This window comes from Pochonia chlamydosporia, chromosome 5 (genome assembly GCF_001653235.2).
Source record: "Pochonia chlamydosporia 170 chromosome 5, whole genome shotgun sequence".
Classification (NCBI taxonomy): domain Eukaryota; kingdom Fungi; phylum Ascomycota; class Sordariomycetes; order Hypocreales; family Clavicipitaceae; genus Pochonia; species Pochonia chlamydosporia.
Genome location: NC_035794.1, coordinates 2,680,393 through 2,696,094, shown reverse-complemented (window position 1 = coordinate 2,696,094; position 15,702 = coordinate 2,680,393). Strand labels below are relative to the sequence as shown.

General features: G+C 49.3%; 5 protein-coding genes across 5 annotated transcripts; 4 read left to right on the top strand and 1 right to left on the bottom strand.

Moving 5' to 3' along the window:
- Nucleotides 1-3,518: 3,518 nt before the first annotated feature.
- On the top strand, nt 3,519-5,042 carry VFPPC_06111 (fungal specific transcription factor domain-containing protein; the record flags this gene model as incomplete). Its single annotated transcript, XM_018285204.1, has 1 exon — nt 3,519-5,042. The coding sequence occupies one exon, from the start codon at nt 3,519-3,521 to the stop codon at nt 5,040-5,042; it is 1,524 nt and encodes a 507-aa protein (XP_018142239.1).
- Nucleotides 5,043-5,953: 911 nt separating this feature from the next.
- On the top strand, nt 5,954-8,272 carry VFPPC_06110 (acetylornithine deacetylase; the record flags this gene model as incomplete). Its single annotated transcript, XM_018285203.1, has 2 exons — nt 5,954-6,538; nt 6,596-8,272. 2 exons carry the CDS (start codon nt 5,954-5,956, stop codon nt 8,270-8,272), a joined length of 2,262 nt encoding a protein of 753 aa, XP_018142238.1.
- Nucleotides 8,273-9,451: 1,179 nt separating this feature from the next.
- VFPPC_06109 (peptidase M24) lies at nt 9,452-10,863 on the top strand (the record flags this gene model as incomplete). The annotated part of the gene is made up of 2 exons (XM_018285202.1): nt 9,452-10,136; nt 10,190-10,863. 2 exons carry the CDS (start codon nt 9,452-9,454, stop codon nt 10,861-10,863), a joined length of 1,359 nt encoding a protein of 452 aa, XP_018142237.1.
- An 865-nt stretch (nt 10,864-11,728) lies between these two features.
- Nucleotides 11,729-13,515, top strand: VFPPC_06108 (proline permease PrnB; the record flags this gene model as incomplete). The annotated part of the gene is made up of 3 exons (XM_018285201.1): nt 11,729-11,894; nt 11,961-12,550; nt 12,610-13,515. The coding sequence occupies 3 exons, from the start codon at nt 11,729-11,731 to the stop codon at nt 13,513-13,515; spliced, it is 1,662 nt and encodes a 553-aa protein (XP_018142236.1).
- A 287-nt stretch (nt 13,516-13,802) lies between these two features.
- Nucleotides 13,803-15,471, bottom strand: VFPPC_06107 (succinate-semialdehyde dehydrogenase; the record flags this gene model as incomplete). Its single annotated transcript, XM_018285200.1, has 4 exons — nt 13,803-13,945; nt 13,998-15,239; nt 15,299-15,386; nt 15,448-15,471. The coding sequence occupies 4 exons, from the start codon at nt 15,469-15,471 to the stop codon at nt 13,803-13,805; spliced, it is 1,497 nt and encodes a 498-aa protein (XP_018142235.1).
- Nucleotides 15,472-15,702: the final 231 nt, after the last annotated feature.

Sequence of the window (15,702 nt, the reverse complement as noted above, 5' to 3'; positions counted from 1 at the left end):
TGTGCTGCTCAACCCCCCAGTAGCTTTCATTGGCAAAATTGAAAACAGACGTTATTTGAGGATTTGAATGCCATGTCTTGTGGTTGGGGATAGCACTTGGGCGAGCCACCCCTTGGTAGTCTGGCCATTGATCATTCTACTCCGCAAATGCTGGGAACATTGATGTACCAGACTGCATGTGTGCTGTTGGTTCTGGCTGCAGTTGAATGCAGCATTCAAGGGTTCAATGTTGTGACTTGTCTGTCACACAACATTGAAGACAAGGCCCAATTACACCACCAGACCAGACGCTTATTGTGGCGTCACATTTTCGTGTAACAAACATTGAATCCCGTACCCCTCACAGCTTGGGGGTTCATGGACGAGATTTCTGCATCAACATGATGGTACGCGTACTTGCTAGGGGTCTTCATATCTTTACATTGCCACGCATCAGACAGTGAATGCATGGTCAGGAAATCACAGCACTTGAGAGGTTCAAATGTTCTCCCAAAATTGGGTACTAGGTATTCAGCCAGTTAGATGGAAAGAAATTGGACCAAGGAAACAGCAAGAGGGACGGGAAAGAGCACCTCCCTTAGAGAAGGAAGGAGTTGAAAGGAAGAAAAGGACAGGAGGAAAAATAGACTGTGCGTGACCTTTCTAGGACATGGATGTGCTACTTTAAATTTGGTCACCTCTACACAGTGGGTTCAACATCTCGACACCGTACATGTACGGGCGTTGCACATTGACGGTTCATTCAAAGTCAACATGAACTCCTCCAATGCTGTCAAGTCGAAGATGTCTCGCATTCAAGCTCCGAGGGGATGCGATACGCGACGTGTGGATGACCATCAGCAACTACACACGCTTGACTTGGCTCTATATGTACGAACTCCGGGTACTTACTCGTCAACGTGTTGTGCTACTTGGTGCTATTGACTCGTACGGCATCTTTGGTGTTTACTCCCCCGGTCACAAGCTGACCAACACCACAACATTTGAACCAGACCAGACTATATGCAGTCCTGCGCCTGTCCCATCGGCACAGCGTCGCAGTGTTGGGGTCATAATCGACGCCAGCTGCTTTGTATTTGATGGAGGATTGAGATAAGCTTGATAGAGAGAGCATCAAATAGAACTTGGCAACTCATGTCAAATACCGTCGTTGCCCAATCCCTTGGCACAACCTATGCCATGCTTGCTACATAGTACATACAGTTCTGCTGTACAAGCCGTGGAAATGAGCAGGAACTGTTCCATGACTGATCAGAAAAATAAATTCGGGGTTTCTAGGGATCTTGTGAATTACACCAAGATTATAGTTTAAGCATTTAAGCATTGCTCCGTGTACATGTGTGCCTGCAGTGGCTTTGCCGCTAGACCAACGTGAAAACGTGCTAGCTCATTTGAGGCATCTCGCAATGCAGGGGGAATTCTGGTAGTCAGCTAACGCAGAATTCGGCAGCCATGATACACTGCCGGAAAAGACTTCATTAACTCATGAAGAAGAAAATGATGCCTCGACAGAAGGAACGCACTTTCTCTTTATTGCCCGTTTTGTGCCTCACACGTGATGCGCATGATATGCCCAGCCACCTCCGTTCCCCTGCTTCATTTGTGAACTTGGTCCTTGTCTGTTCAGACGAGTCACTGATCCATCACTTCGTTGACTTCACTCAACCCCGTTGCGTATGCTAAGCCTTTTCAACCTTTCACAACGAGACACAAGAGCATTCTTGCGATTGCCCGACGTAACACACTACAAACGGATTTCTACAACAACAGCACACCATGCCTGACTACACCTACAAGAATTCCGGCACTAACAGCCAGGTAGGTATTGCCTGTCTACCTTGGTGAACTGTCCGTTTGTGTATCGCTTGAACGAAGAACTGATGGCTATCTATTTAGGGCAATCACTATTGCGCAAGGGACTATGGTAGTGGCGCGGCCAACTCCAATTCCTATCACTACTCAAACAGGTTGGAACCTCGACAAGACCTCTTTCAGCGAAAACCCTACTGACATATCAATCACAGTGATGGCTCGTACTACTATTCCAATTCCAACGGAAGCACGTACCACAACAGCGGAAAGGGTAGCTCCACGTATACTCCTCCAAGCGGCGGCAGTGGCAAGAAGTGAGGTTGTGATGTGGCACCCAAGCCCAAGGCATCAGGCGGATGGATGTCTCATTCTGCGCTCAGATCCGAAAAAGAGACTTGAACTTCTTCCTAGGGGACATTCCTAGCTATAGTGTTGGTTGTTTTGTTATTTTCGTCAAGGGGGCCTGATTTAGCTTTCTAGGCCTGTTAGGGACTCTCCTTTCTGATCATCGCTTTGACTTTGAGAATGGCACCGAATTCCACTGAATAGCACTACAAGAGGGTTTTATTTTCATTCTTTAAACGAGATAGTCTAGTCAACCAATCAATCCCTCTGCTCATGACCACTGCCCATTGCAAACATATGATACCGTTCATGGTTATTCATGGCACCTAAGCGTCAGCTTGATGTCTCATCCCCTTTGCCTAGAAGGCAGCAGTAGGTCTCACAGCAAGAGGTTATAAACGGCAATGTCGTCAAAGTTCTTTAACTTTTAACAAGCTAGACCATGAATGATGTATAGCACGAAACAGGCAAGGCCCTCGACGCTCCGGTCCAAGCTTCCGGTGCAGATCGTTCCGGCCCGAGAGCCCGGCTACCTTTACATCCAGTTGAAAACTACGAAACTCGGTGCAGAATTAGGATTTTGGTCACCTCGCTTTTTGGGCTCGTTATAGTTTTTGGGTTGAAGAGAGGGATTATGGCAGGAAGTATGCTGCGTAAAACTTCGGCCATTGAGACATACGTCTTGCAGAGAACAAGAACAGGCTCAGTGACACACAAATCTTCTCCATCCTGAAAATTGACGAATCCGATACCGATTATCGAACAGATCGATTTATGGTGCGTGGTCAATCAGCATGCCGCGAGCCGGAGACGACTCCACTTGCACCTTTGCAGATCCGATGCCGGATTTCGACGAGCATGAGCACAGTTTTAGGTAATTACAGAAAATCACCGGGACAAGTGTCAATAGACTTTACTCCATGGAATAGTTCAGAAGAAAGATCGGAAAACACTTTCAATTTCCCCTGGTTAGGCGGATGAGGCGTCAAGAATGATAAACCGCCGGATCCCTTGTCTCAATTCATGATAAACACCAGACTCAACTCCAGATAAGGTGATAAGTTCCCCCGCACTCTCGGCCCCCACGTCTCCAAGCCACTTCCATCACGCTGGTAAGAAGTTCATCCGACTCGAGATACGAACAGGACGGAGGCGGATTCCAGAAGAGGGGTGTGGCAGGGATATCCAGGAGAAACTACTGCACCAGCCATCAAGCCTGGAAACTCGGTTGACTTTTGCTCAAACATCAACGGATTGAAGCTAATTCTACATGAACCCTACCTACATCCCAACGGACAACGTCATCAATAACAACACACCAGACCGGACCAGACCAAATTGGAGGAGTACCAGGTGCTTTCATGCCTGACACTACTCTCCCCACAAGCACACATCATCCACCGGGCAATGACCGCCCGATACGCCGACGCATAGCCGTTGACGGCCGCGTTCGCAGTGGCTGTCTGACGTGCAAAGCTCGCAAGAAGAAGTGTGATGGACAATCATCAAGCACTGATTCGCGATGTAAGTCGTGTATTCGGCTCGGCTTGGTCTGCGAGCAGCGGCCCTTGGTCAGGGTTCCTATGCGATGGCGAGGAAAAAAGACGCCTCGTGACGAGAGTCCCCCGATCCTGTCAGAAGGAGACGGCTCATTCGATCATGGCAGTCAGATTACCGAGTCTGGACGTGATCATGGTTCAACATCTGTTCTTCGGATACGATCACTGGGACAAGAGCCTCTTTCGCCGCTGTTGGGCTCGCAGGATGACATAGAGCGGAAACTGCTCAAGTACTTCCTTCAGAATGTTGCACCTCTGTGCTCTCTTCTAGAACAAGGTGGCAATAGTTGGTGTTCTGTATTCCTGCCCATGGCAATTATCGATCCGACCCTCTTACGTGCACTTTACACTTACGCCTTGACTCACTTCGACGCATGCTCGTCTGTCAATGCCGTCTCGCCACAGGCTCGACTAACATTCGAGAACGAAGTCGCTCAAGGTGTGTCAAACGCCATCACACAGAATAGAGTCACTGAAAGTACAGTCGCCTGTGCCCTCGTCTTTAGCACGGCGGTAGTCACCAGGGGCGACACGTCGAGTTGGCTACTTCACCTGCTTGGCGCAGGACATCTTGTGAATCACCTGGGCTCGCAACAACTACTCAGAACTAGTGATGGCGCCTTTCTCCTCCGATACTTCGCCTATCATGACATCATGGCGGCGCTGAGCACGGGTCGCCGTCCGGGAATTGAAGGAGTCTACTGGGTTCAAGATGCTGAAGAAACGGTTGACTCTGCCGATACCTTTATGGGACTCGCGCAACACTTGTTCCGACACATCAGCGACATCTGCGTATTCGTCACCGACGTAGCTGACTTGGATCCCTTGCTGGAGCCTGAGCGGGCGACACGAGAAATCGAGAGGGCTGAAGCCATCGCATATGCTCTACGATCGCAAGACTTGCGCCTCAAGATTGAATCCAAGGGAAAGGACGTGGAACCTCTTGTCCATCATGCCGAAGCCGTTCGCTCTGCGGCACTCATACATCTCTACCGTCACCTCCTTCAACTATCGGACTCACGTGCCGAGTACGAAGCATTCATAGAAGACGAAATTGGAAAAATCATCCACCACGTTTCCTCAGTTCCATTAAACCGATTCTGCGAGTTGGGCTTGCTCTTCCCCCTCTTCATGGCAGGCGTGGCCTGCGGCAACAATACTAGCACCCAGGAGTTTGTGCAGTCCCGTCTGCAATACATCGAAACGTGGACGAGGTTCAGGCATGTTACGAGGGCTCGAGAGCTTCTTGAACTGCTTTGGGGCAATGGTCGAATGGATTGGCAGAATATGCTTCGAGAAATAAATTGGCAGATATCGCTTGCTTGATTCGAATCGGAACGCTACGGCGAGTGCCTCTTGGGTTATGCTGTCTCGTACCGCGTTGGCTTGGCGTTTATGGATGGGAAGCTGTCGGCTCACTACTGTATGTGTAGACACTGGAGAGCCGTCTTGATGATTACGATATTTGAGATTGGTTAGGGAAAGCGATGCAATAATTCTAGCTGAATGAACACGGGTCGCACTTGGTACCTCACTTGATAACTTTCCAGGGTGTTGGAGCTAAGTTTCGGCAAATTCTGTGACCCCGGCATAAAAGATCGGGTGATGCAGCGCATGTGTAAGCGGGGACGTTGAGCTCCTTGTGGACTATCACCAATCCAGCCGATCTTTTGGTGTTTTTGACGCCTGCGGCATATTTCTGAACGTCTCGCCACACCAAATACTTGACAGTTTGCCACTTCCCCAGGTTGTCGGTTTCTGGCGGGCATTTTCCAGAATGAGTCTAGCAGCATCCACTGGATGGAGGCGGCTGGGGAGGTGCAGATATTAGCGCCTGAGCATGAGGCGTGCCGAAATACTGGGGTGTGGCTATTCACGAACGTCAAGGTTTCGATGGAGCGTGGTCAAAATAATAATAGGACATCTGGACCCTTGGAGAATGAGCTGCGGTACCGGAGAATGAAGGCTTAACACCACTGGTAGCTATGCTCTATTTTCATTACACATGAACACGGCAAGCTTGGCCGGGAGATTTCTGAGCTACGTAACAGAAACAGCATCACATTGACGGTCCAGTACAGGAGGCTGAGGGACAAGCCATCTTTACCGGTATTTATTTCACCTCGCCAAATCTAAGTAAAGAGGATACTGCTGGAGTCGGCGAATAATCGACAGAACGAAGCTCGAATCAACATTGCATCAGATCAAACCAGTTAATTCTTTCACTACACTTCGACATGACGCCTCACCGACGTCCAATTTACTTTAATCCTGGCCCTCGATACTCTTCATCAGAGACATCGAGTCCTGTGGATTTGACCAAACGCTTTCACGAAACCCTCAAGACTTACACAAAGACTCCCCTCGTGCCTCTACAATCCCTCGCCAAAGATGTTGGCGTGAAAGCTATATACGTCAAAGATGAGAGTCACCGCCTCGGGTCGTCTTCTGTCGACATTCTAGGAGTATCATGGGCAATTTTCCGAGCACTAGCCAATCGACTGGATCTGCCTCTAGATTCAGGCTTGGAAGCGGCCAAAGCCCGCCTGTCGACCAGTCCGATCCCATTATATGCTGTGGCTTCTGGAAACCGCGCCCGTTCCGTTGCCCGCATGGGAGCCATGTTGTCAATTCCAGTCAATATTTATATAACGGTTCCAGCTAATCCTGATACCATCGATTTTATAAGGAAAGAAGGTGCTAGCGTGATTGTAGCCAGTTCGTCTGAAGCGGCTTTAGAAGAAGCATCCACTGCGTGCAAAGAGAAGGACGGCATCTTCTTTCATCCAGAGGAGGGCAGCGGTGAGGATGGTTTACCAATGGTATGTTCACTACATGCAATTTAGCCAGGATACTGGAATACTAATTCTTGACCAAAGTGGATCGTCGATGGCTTCTCAACCCTCAGCATTGAACTCGATGAACAGCTCCATGACGAAAAAGCAGATATGGTCATTTGCCCGGCCGGAGATGGTAGCTTGGCACAAGCGCTCGTCACACATTACAAAGCGAAAGGACAGCAACAGACACGCATCTTGGCAGTTGAGCCCGACACGGCATGTCCGTTGTGGAAAAGCCTAAGCAGAGGAGAATTTGTGAACCACGCGGAGGCTACCGACACGATTATGCAAGAGTCCGACAACGAAGGGCTCTCAAAAACAGCATGGCAGTGTCTCAAAGCCGGAGCCGATGCCAGCTTGACGATATCAGACTGGGAAGCGCATAAATCAAGCCTTGAGTTACGGGATGCTGGACTCGCGGTCAGTCCTGGTGGTGCTTCGAGTCTCGCTGCCATACGGCGTCTCGATGAGCAGTCACGGTCGAAGCTGAGTCTGAGCAAAGACTCCGTCATAGTCTTGATCTGCACAGAAAGGCTCACAAAGTATGACATTCCCAAGGATGTATCATCTGACGACGTGATCGAGTTGACCAAGACGCTCGTACGGATCAACTCTGCGAATCCGGATTTTGGCTCAGTTCCCGGGCCCGGTGAAACCGCTATTGCAAACTACATCACGGCGTGGCTTCAACACCGCGATATCGAAACCCACAGAGTAGAACCTACTCCCGGACGCCCCTCCATTGTTGGTGTGGTACGTGGATCTGGTAATGGAAAGAGCATTATGCTAAACGGACACATTGATACCGTAACCGTGCTTGGATATGACGATGACCCATTAAGCGGTCATATCGCCGACGGGAATCTATACGGTCGAGGCGCAGCAGACATGAAAAGCGGCCTCGCTGCAGAAATGATCGCCCTCGTACGAGCAAAAGGAATGAAGCTCAAAGGAGATGTCATCTTCGCCGCCTCGGCAGATGAGGAATCAGAGAGCATAGGAACCGAGCAGCTTATCGCGGCAGGTTGGCGAGCTGATGCAGCCATTGTCGCTGAGCCCACGGAAATGGCACTCATCAACACCCACAAAGGCTTCGCCCTGTTTGAAGTCGACATTCACGGTGTAGCCTCTCATGGATCAAGAGCAGATCTCGGAATCGATGCCATCTGCAAGGCTGGCTATTTTCTCGTCGAGCTGGACCGCCATGCGCAAGAGCTGCAGCACCGATTCAAAGGCAAGCAGATAGAGACGGGATCTCCCAATATCCACGCTGGCATGATCAAGGGCGGCGAAGAAATTGCTTCGTACCCTGCTTGCTGCACAATTTCCATTGAGAGACGCACAATTGCCGGAGAGACGGCTGAGACGGTAAAGGCGGAACTGCTCAGTATTCTGGAAGGACTTGCTGCAACGGTACCTGACTTCAAGTACGAGTTGAGATCGACCTTTTCTCGAGCACCGTACTTTATTGCCAAGGATCACGAGTTTGTTGAATTGGTGGCCAAGCATGCGGCAGAGGCGACTGGCACTGTGCCGGCGATAAAGGGCGAGACGTATTGGACAGATATGGCTTTGTTTGGGGAAGTTGGTATTCCTGGTCTTATCTGGGGTCCTAAGGGGTATGGTCTTCATGCGAAGAAGGAATGGGTAGAGGTTGAATCTGTTAGACAGCTTGCGGAAGCGTTTACGACAATTGTAGGCGACTTTTGTAAGTAGGTTGCCATGGGCATCTATACAAAGTCTAGTTGGAAGGAAAACAGTATTTTAAAATATGTTGTTGGGTTGGGTGGATTTGCTTTAGAGAACTTGAACTGCCGCTTACGAGTCTTGTGCGCCTTGAATCACTTAAACGTATGTTTGCTCTAGTACACTTGAGGCTTCAAGTTGAGAACCCAGTGCATTACCCTACTTCTCTTAAAGTTGCCAGAGAACTCGAGGAAGTCACGATAGATTCTTGCGCTCAACATGTTGGCAGAGTATAACTTGAACACTTTCTCTGCATCAGCGGAGATAACACTTTTGCTGGCCAAATGACATGGCGGTTAATTTCATTGACACAATAACTGAGTTTCATATCCGATTCCGGCCAACTCTATGTGTTCCAAGATGGTGGCTACTGGTGGTTCCTGAATTCACGACCAAACTGGCCGCCCGATACGCTATGCCTATACACATGGCGGAACCAATATTTTGTCATCTCTCATGTAGGTTTGTTCCGATAATAAAACTAGGGCAAATGGAAAGAGTCAATCACGGCAACACGACAGATACAACACGTGGGTAAGTCTCTCGGGAGGCGTGTGATACTCCCACTCCCTACCTCACCCCAGAACAACTTTACCCCGAATATGCAGTCCACCAAGTGGAAACATTGAATGTAACCCCCGCAAATACAGGCCGTGACTTTCTATTCCAACCTTGGCACTAGGTGTGGCGGGTCAACTTGGTTAGCTCCAACTCCACAGCTCCAAATCGAGCTGCAGTTGATGATAACGGGTTTGTAAACTGGAGGATCGGTTCCTGTTTTCACACATGGAATGCGTGGAAGCAGACATGGCGAATGTCACAGGACCCGACATGCATATTTCGTATTACACATAGTTGGGCTGGGGCACTTCTTATTACACATAGCCGAGCTTGGGTATTTCTCCTTACACATAGTTGACTTTGTACGTCCGAAAGACGGAGCGTCGAGTTAGCCCAGCCCTTGAAGCTTCTCCAACCATGCCACCCACGAAACAGCAACTGATGTAAAAAAAAAAGTTAAGGGTCCAATCTATAAAGCCCACCTGCTTGCCCTCAAATCTACTGAGATTCCACGGCCAAAGAACTTTCCCCTCATTTTGACATCACCGCTCCCTTCGTTAATCACTAATATCTTCTTTGACCTTCATCATGGTTACCGTCAAGAAACCTCAGCCTTTCAAGAAGGCCCTCTACTTCTCGGAAGAGGAGTTGCAGGAGCGAAGAAATAGAGCCCTCGAGCTGATGAAGAGGGAAAACCTCGATGGATTCCTCATGACCAAGCAAGAGTCCCTGTACTACTTCACTGGCTTTGACACCTTTGGGTATGTCTTCTTTCAGGCCATGTACTTCCATAATGATGGACGAATGCGTCTCATCACTCGATCTCCCGATCTGCGCCAAGCGCTCTACACATCTGTCCTAGAGAAGAAGGATATTCTCATTCGATCAGATGACGCATCAAGCAACCCCGTGTCTCTGGTTCCCGAGGTGCTGAAAGAGTTTGGAATCAACTCGCCCTCCAAGAGAATCGGCTATGAGCCCGACTCTTGCACGCTGAACCTCCGAGTTGGACAGCTCCTACTCGAGGCAGTGAAGGGAGTCTGCACCTTGGTTGATCACAGCACTCTCTTCGGCCGGGAATTGAGACTTGTCAAGTCTGAAGCTGAGATGCGAAAGATCCGCAAGGCAGCTTATCTTGTTGACTTCGCCCTTGTGCGCGCTTTGAAGCTGGCCAAGCCTGGCGCGTACGAAGGCGACCTCTGGCGAGAGATTGTCGGCACAGTCTACGAAGGTGGCGGCGATGATCCAGCCAACGAAAACATTCTCGTATCGGGTATGACAGTCCTTTGACCATTTGCTACACATTACGCTAACGAATATCTCTAGGAAACAAAGCAGTTCTTACGCGCTACTCTACGGGCAAGTCCAAGATCGACCGACAAATCACTCTAGAACATGCCGCCGCCTACAAGCACTACCATGCGTGTTTAATGCGGACAATTCCTCTCGGCGGTGTCACCAAGCTAGCCCGGCGTATGCACGAGGTGAACGTCCTGCAGATGAAAGCCGCCATGGAGGCTCTAAAGCCTGGCAAGGAAATCGGCGACGTGTTCGAGGCGTATGCCCGTGTGGCCGATGAGAACGGGTTCAGCGAGCAGCGTCTAAGTGCTTGCGGCTACAGCATGGGCGCTACCTTCTCGCCAACGTGGATGGATTTTCCCATGTTCGTGCGAGGTCAAAACGTCATTGCGAAGAAGGGCATGGTGTTTTTCATCCATATTATCCTCATGGATATGGCAACCGACACTGCCAGCTCGGTTGGACAGACTGTCGAGGTTACGGATGACGGGTGCGTCCCGTTGTCCAAGTTGCCTTTCTGCCTTACTCGTAAGCAGACACTTGCTGCTTGGAAGAAGATTAAGAAGGAGGACTATGGTTTTACTGCTGAGGAGGAAGATGAGGGTGAAAACCTGCAGGATGTTGAGCTCTCTGATGGTGATGTGGATGAGGAAGATTTTGATATCGAGTATGATTTTAGTGAATACCAGCCAGCTGCTTAGTGGTAGTTTCAATATTTTTATACATTGATCTGAGTTGTACATAAGACCTGAAAATTCGACTGAAGTTAGCTGTTCATAACCACTATGTTGAAAATGAACCGTCCAATATTGACGGTTCAACATAAGGGATGGGCTGTGCGTTTACTGGGAAATACGAAAAGCTAGTCTGTAAGTTTGAAGCAATTCAAAATCCATTAACAACAATCCTTGAAATCATAGTGACGTTTCTCACAACCCTCACACACACATCTCCAGACCCTCACTTCGTCCCTGCGTCCCAAACCTCATCTCTTATCTAAATCAGCCACAAGACAAGTGCGAGTGGGGCAATGATACAATTCATGCAGATCCCCAGATATCAAGTATGGGGAAATATTCGCCGCCAGGGGGGGGCGCTTACTGTCGAAAATGTCGCTCCCCCAGCCGCCGCCATGCACTAGTGCAAAGGGCGCACTTTAATTGTTAAAGGCAATTGCCCGCCCGATACGCTGCCATGGATTTTATTCCAGATCTCCAAGCCAGCTTGAGAGATATTAGCTAGCAGGCTAGTTGGGGACATACAAAGAAACTGCGTGGCAAAGAACCCTTCCGCCCGTGTGTGTTCCGTTACTCCGTATTACCCAGTATCGTTTTTTGCACTCGATAAACCCGATAACGCAGAGGTGATGGCTTGCGCATCCCAGTACATCCAATATTGGCTCCAGGATATGGCGTTGATGGCTGCGGACATTGAAATCAGAACTTCATAAAACATACAGACCTCGCCTCTTGGCGTTGACAGCCGAACTACTTAATTTCCATCAAGTCGCATCTCGTCCAAGACAAGATTGGTTCGATCCATATAAGTCCTTCTGGAGAAGATACAATGTTTTCCGGTTCTGAAAAGTCGCACGAGCTGGACAAGTCTCTGGCAAATGAGGCAGGAATGTCGGATCACATATCGCATGTTGGCGACTATGAAGCCCATGGCGCTGGACACGGTGATCGTGCACATCTCAAGTCTCGGCACCTGATGATGATTGCGCTTGGAGGTAACAACTCTCTCTTTAACTCTCCTGTTATGCCGTCCGGTATCAAGTACTAAAGGCAACGAATAGGTTGTATTGGCACGGCATTCCTGGTTGGCACCGGGCGAACCTTGGCCAGAGGCGGTCCAGCACTGACATTTGCTGCATTTGTCGTCATCTGTTCATTCGTTTGGGTCTTTTCTACTCTTCTTTTCGAAATGGCCGCGTACATCCCGTTACGGGGCGCGTCAACCGATCACTTTACCACGCGGTTTCTATCCAAGTCATTTGGCTTTGCCATGGGCTGGAACTACTGGTACGCGTATGCTATTTTGGTTCCTTTCGAAGTTACCGTTGCGGCGTTGGTTATCCAATATTGGAATCCGCCCGTCCACGACGCCGTGTTCATTACAATTCTCCTCGTTATCATCATTGGGTTGAACTTTATGCCTGTGGCAAGTTCTGGAGAGGCAGAATTCGCATTTTCCACCCTCAAGCTCGCTCTATTGGTTGGGTTGATTATTCTGTCGATTATCCTCGCCGCTGGCGGCGGACCGTCAGGAGAACGCATCGGATTCAGATACTGGCATGATCCTGGTGCGGCAAATGAGTGGATTCTGAAAGGCAGCAAGGGCGTGTTTATCAGTCTTTTGGGTGCGATCGTGAATGCTGTTCTACCGGTGAGCATAACTTCTTCTTCCAAACACAGCACGAAGAATCTTGCTAACAGCATCAAAAGCTCTCCTTTGCTGCGGAAATGGTGGCCACATGTGGCGGCGAGACGAAGAACCCTCGAAAGACAATCCCGGCAGCAGCAAAGGCGTTTATTGTCCGCCTCTCATTTTTCTATGTACTTTCAGTCCTCGCAGTCACTTTAACCTGCCCATCAAACGCGCCAGAACTTACATCCGGGGGCGCAGGCGCCGGCGCATCTCCATTTGTGGTTGGTATCAAAACCGCCGGCATCAAGGTCCTCGATCACATTGTCAACGGCGTCATCCTCATTTCTGCGTGGTCAGCCGGCAATATTTACATGTATCTTGCCTCGCGATCCATCTACTCCCTAGCCATCGCGGGCAACGCGCCAAAGATATTCGCCAAGACGAATCGTTGGGGCGTTCCGTATTGGAGCGTGACCAGCTGTGCTGTCATATCTCTCCTGGCATATCTAAATGTCAGCTCCAGTGCAGGGGTTGTCTTCAACTGGCTGGTCAACATGATCAACATGGCCGCCTTTTTCTCATGGATTACCGTTTCTTTTGCCTATTTACGATTCCGCAAAGCCCTCGACGTTCAAGGGATTGACCGCTCGACTCTGCCGTATGTGTCGGTTTGCGGGAAGCCTGGTGCCTGGGCGTGTATGATATTCTTCACCATTATTGGTCTCCTCAATGGATTCTATGTCTTCTTTCCCTCGGAGTGGAGTACTTCGGATTTCATGACGGCATACGTGGGTACACTGTTGTTTGTAGTGCTTTACTTTGGGCATAGATTCACTTATGGCCGCAAGGATAAATGGTTGATTCCTTCGGAGAGTGTTGATTTGGCCACTGGTACGGAAGAAATTAGCGACGCGTTGGTCCATGAGGCGTCTAAGCCCTCGGTGTTTGCGAAGATGAAGGAGAGAGTGCACCGTAGATCATAGGCGTGGAATACATTTAGGATCTGGAAGACACGAGGGCAATAGAATTATTCATTCATGAAGTATTTTTACAGTTTTCAATCTTCTGCTGTTCCCAGTGCTTGATTTACACCTAATATTGATATAGGCAACTTCTTTTGCACAACCACTCTGAACATGGGACGGTATATTTTCGCTCATGCTACTTGTAAGGGCTGATACGTCATAAACAGAGCACAGTCTTGTCAAATTCCTTGTGCCATATATTGAGCGTAAAACATCAATACACATATTGTCAACTCATAAAACAATTACAACTTCGAAACCTCTCCCACTGTAAGAGTTCCCGTCTTCGAAATTAGATATTCCTCAATGGCCACATCTTTGCCAGCCTCCTTACCGTATCCCGACTCCTTGATTCCTCCAAACGGCGACTCAGCAGCAGACGAATTTCCTGCAAAGTGTCAGTGAACTAATTGATCAAAATATTCTGAACGGATACGAACCTGTATTCATGCCAATCATCCCAGCCTCAAGACTTTCCAACATCCGCCACGTTCGATCAACGTCTCGTGTAAAGAAGTAAGAAGCGAGGCCCATAGACGTATTGTTTGCAAGACGAACGACTTCTCCTTCCGACTCAAACTTGTATAGTCCAAGAAGAGGTCCGAAAATCTCTTCATTGGTAGTCAACATGGATGAGGTCATGTCCGATATAATGGTAGGCTGGAAGAAGTAGCCAGGACCATCGATCCTCTTCCCGCCACAGAGAACTTTGCCGCCCTTTGATACAGCATCGTCTACGTGTCTCTCGAGCTTTTCAATACCGCGCACAGTCGTCAGAGCACCCATAGTTGTGGACGCATCATTTCCATGTCCGACCTTGAGTTTCTGTGTGGCCGCGAGCATTCTCTTTGCAAACTCGTCGTAAATTCCACTCTGGACATATACACGATTGGCATGAGTGCAAGCCTGCCCAGCAGTTCGCCACTTGAGAATCATCAACGCCGCAACAGCTTGGTCTATGTCTCCGTCGTTGAAGACAATGAGTGGGCAATTGCCACCAAGTTCCATGGTCACCTTCTTTAGCCCATAGCTGCAATGCCTCGCTACAAGCTTTCCGACAGCTGTGCTGCCCGTAAAGGTGACCTTGCGAACTAGAGGGTGCTTGCAAAGAGCCTCGCTAAGTTCAGGAGTGTTGTCGTTGTCTGTAGTAATAACATTGAGGACACCAGAAGGAAACCCGGCTCGAAGGGCCAAGTCTGCGAGAGCCAATGTGCTAAGGGGTGTTTCTGGTGATGGCTTCACAATCATTGTACAACCGGCGGCAAGCGCGGCGGCAACCTTGCGGATGATCATGGCCACGGGGAAGTTCCAGGGCACAAGAGCGACACTCACCCCGATAGGCTGCTTGATAACAAACGTACGGCGATTGGAGACGGATGGGATGGCTATAGAGCCACGGACGCGTTCGGCCTCGCCAGCAAACCACCAGGCAAAGCCCAAGGCATAATCAACCTCGCCGAGAGCCTCAGACTTGGGTTTGCCAGTTTCATATGTAACAAGAGTCGCGATGTCTTCTCGAGCTTCTTTGATCAACCTGTGCCATTCAAGAAGCATCTGTGCTCGTTGCCGGGGGTTCATGTCGCGGTACTTGAGAAAGGCATTTTGAGATGATTCGACGAACCCATCTACATCCGCAACTTTATTCGTGGCACATGATGCAAACACTTTGCCAGTGCCGGGGTCTGGCGGCGAATGTATTTGTTAGTCTAAGTCGTACCATAAGCCTTTGAATGAAACCCACCTTCTATGGCAAAGGTATCTCTCGACTTGGAGTGAACCCATTGCCCGTTATTCAACGCTGTGTCATGAAAGAGAGACGAGTCTCGCAACTGTGAGAAACAACAATGCTGTTAGTAAATAAAACACATGTAAATTCACCGTAACTCGTACTTTGAAAGGCAACTGTGTCGACATGATTGATGACAGCTGCTGCGTAATGTCAATGGTAGAGTATGTTGAACCGGAAGAAACGAAGAGACGGACGTGTTGGCATGTGCATGTGGCAGCCCTTTGGACATTCCGTGTTCCAGTTCCTACAAGACTTTATGTCATTGTCATGTCGTCACAGGATAATTTTTGCTGTCATACTTGGCCACAATCACAACTCCCACAGTTCCGACCCATCATCGTGAAGGGGCCTGGACC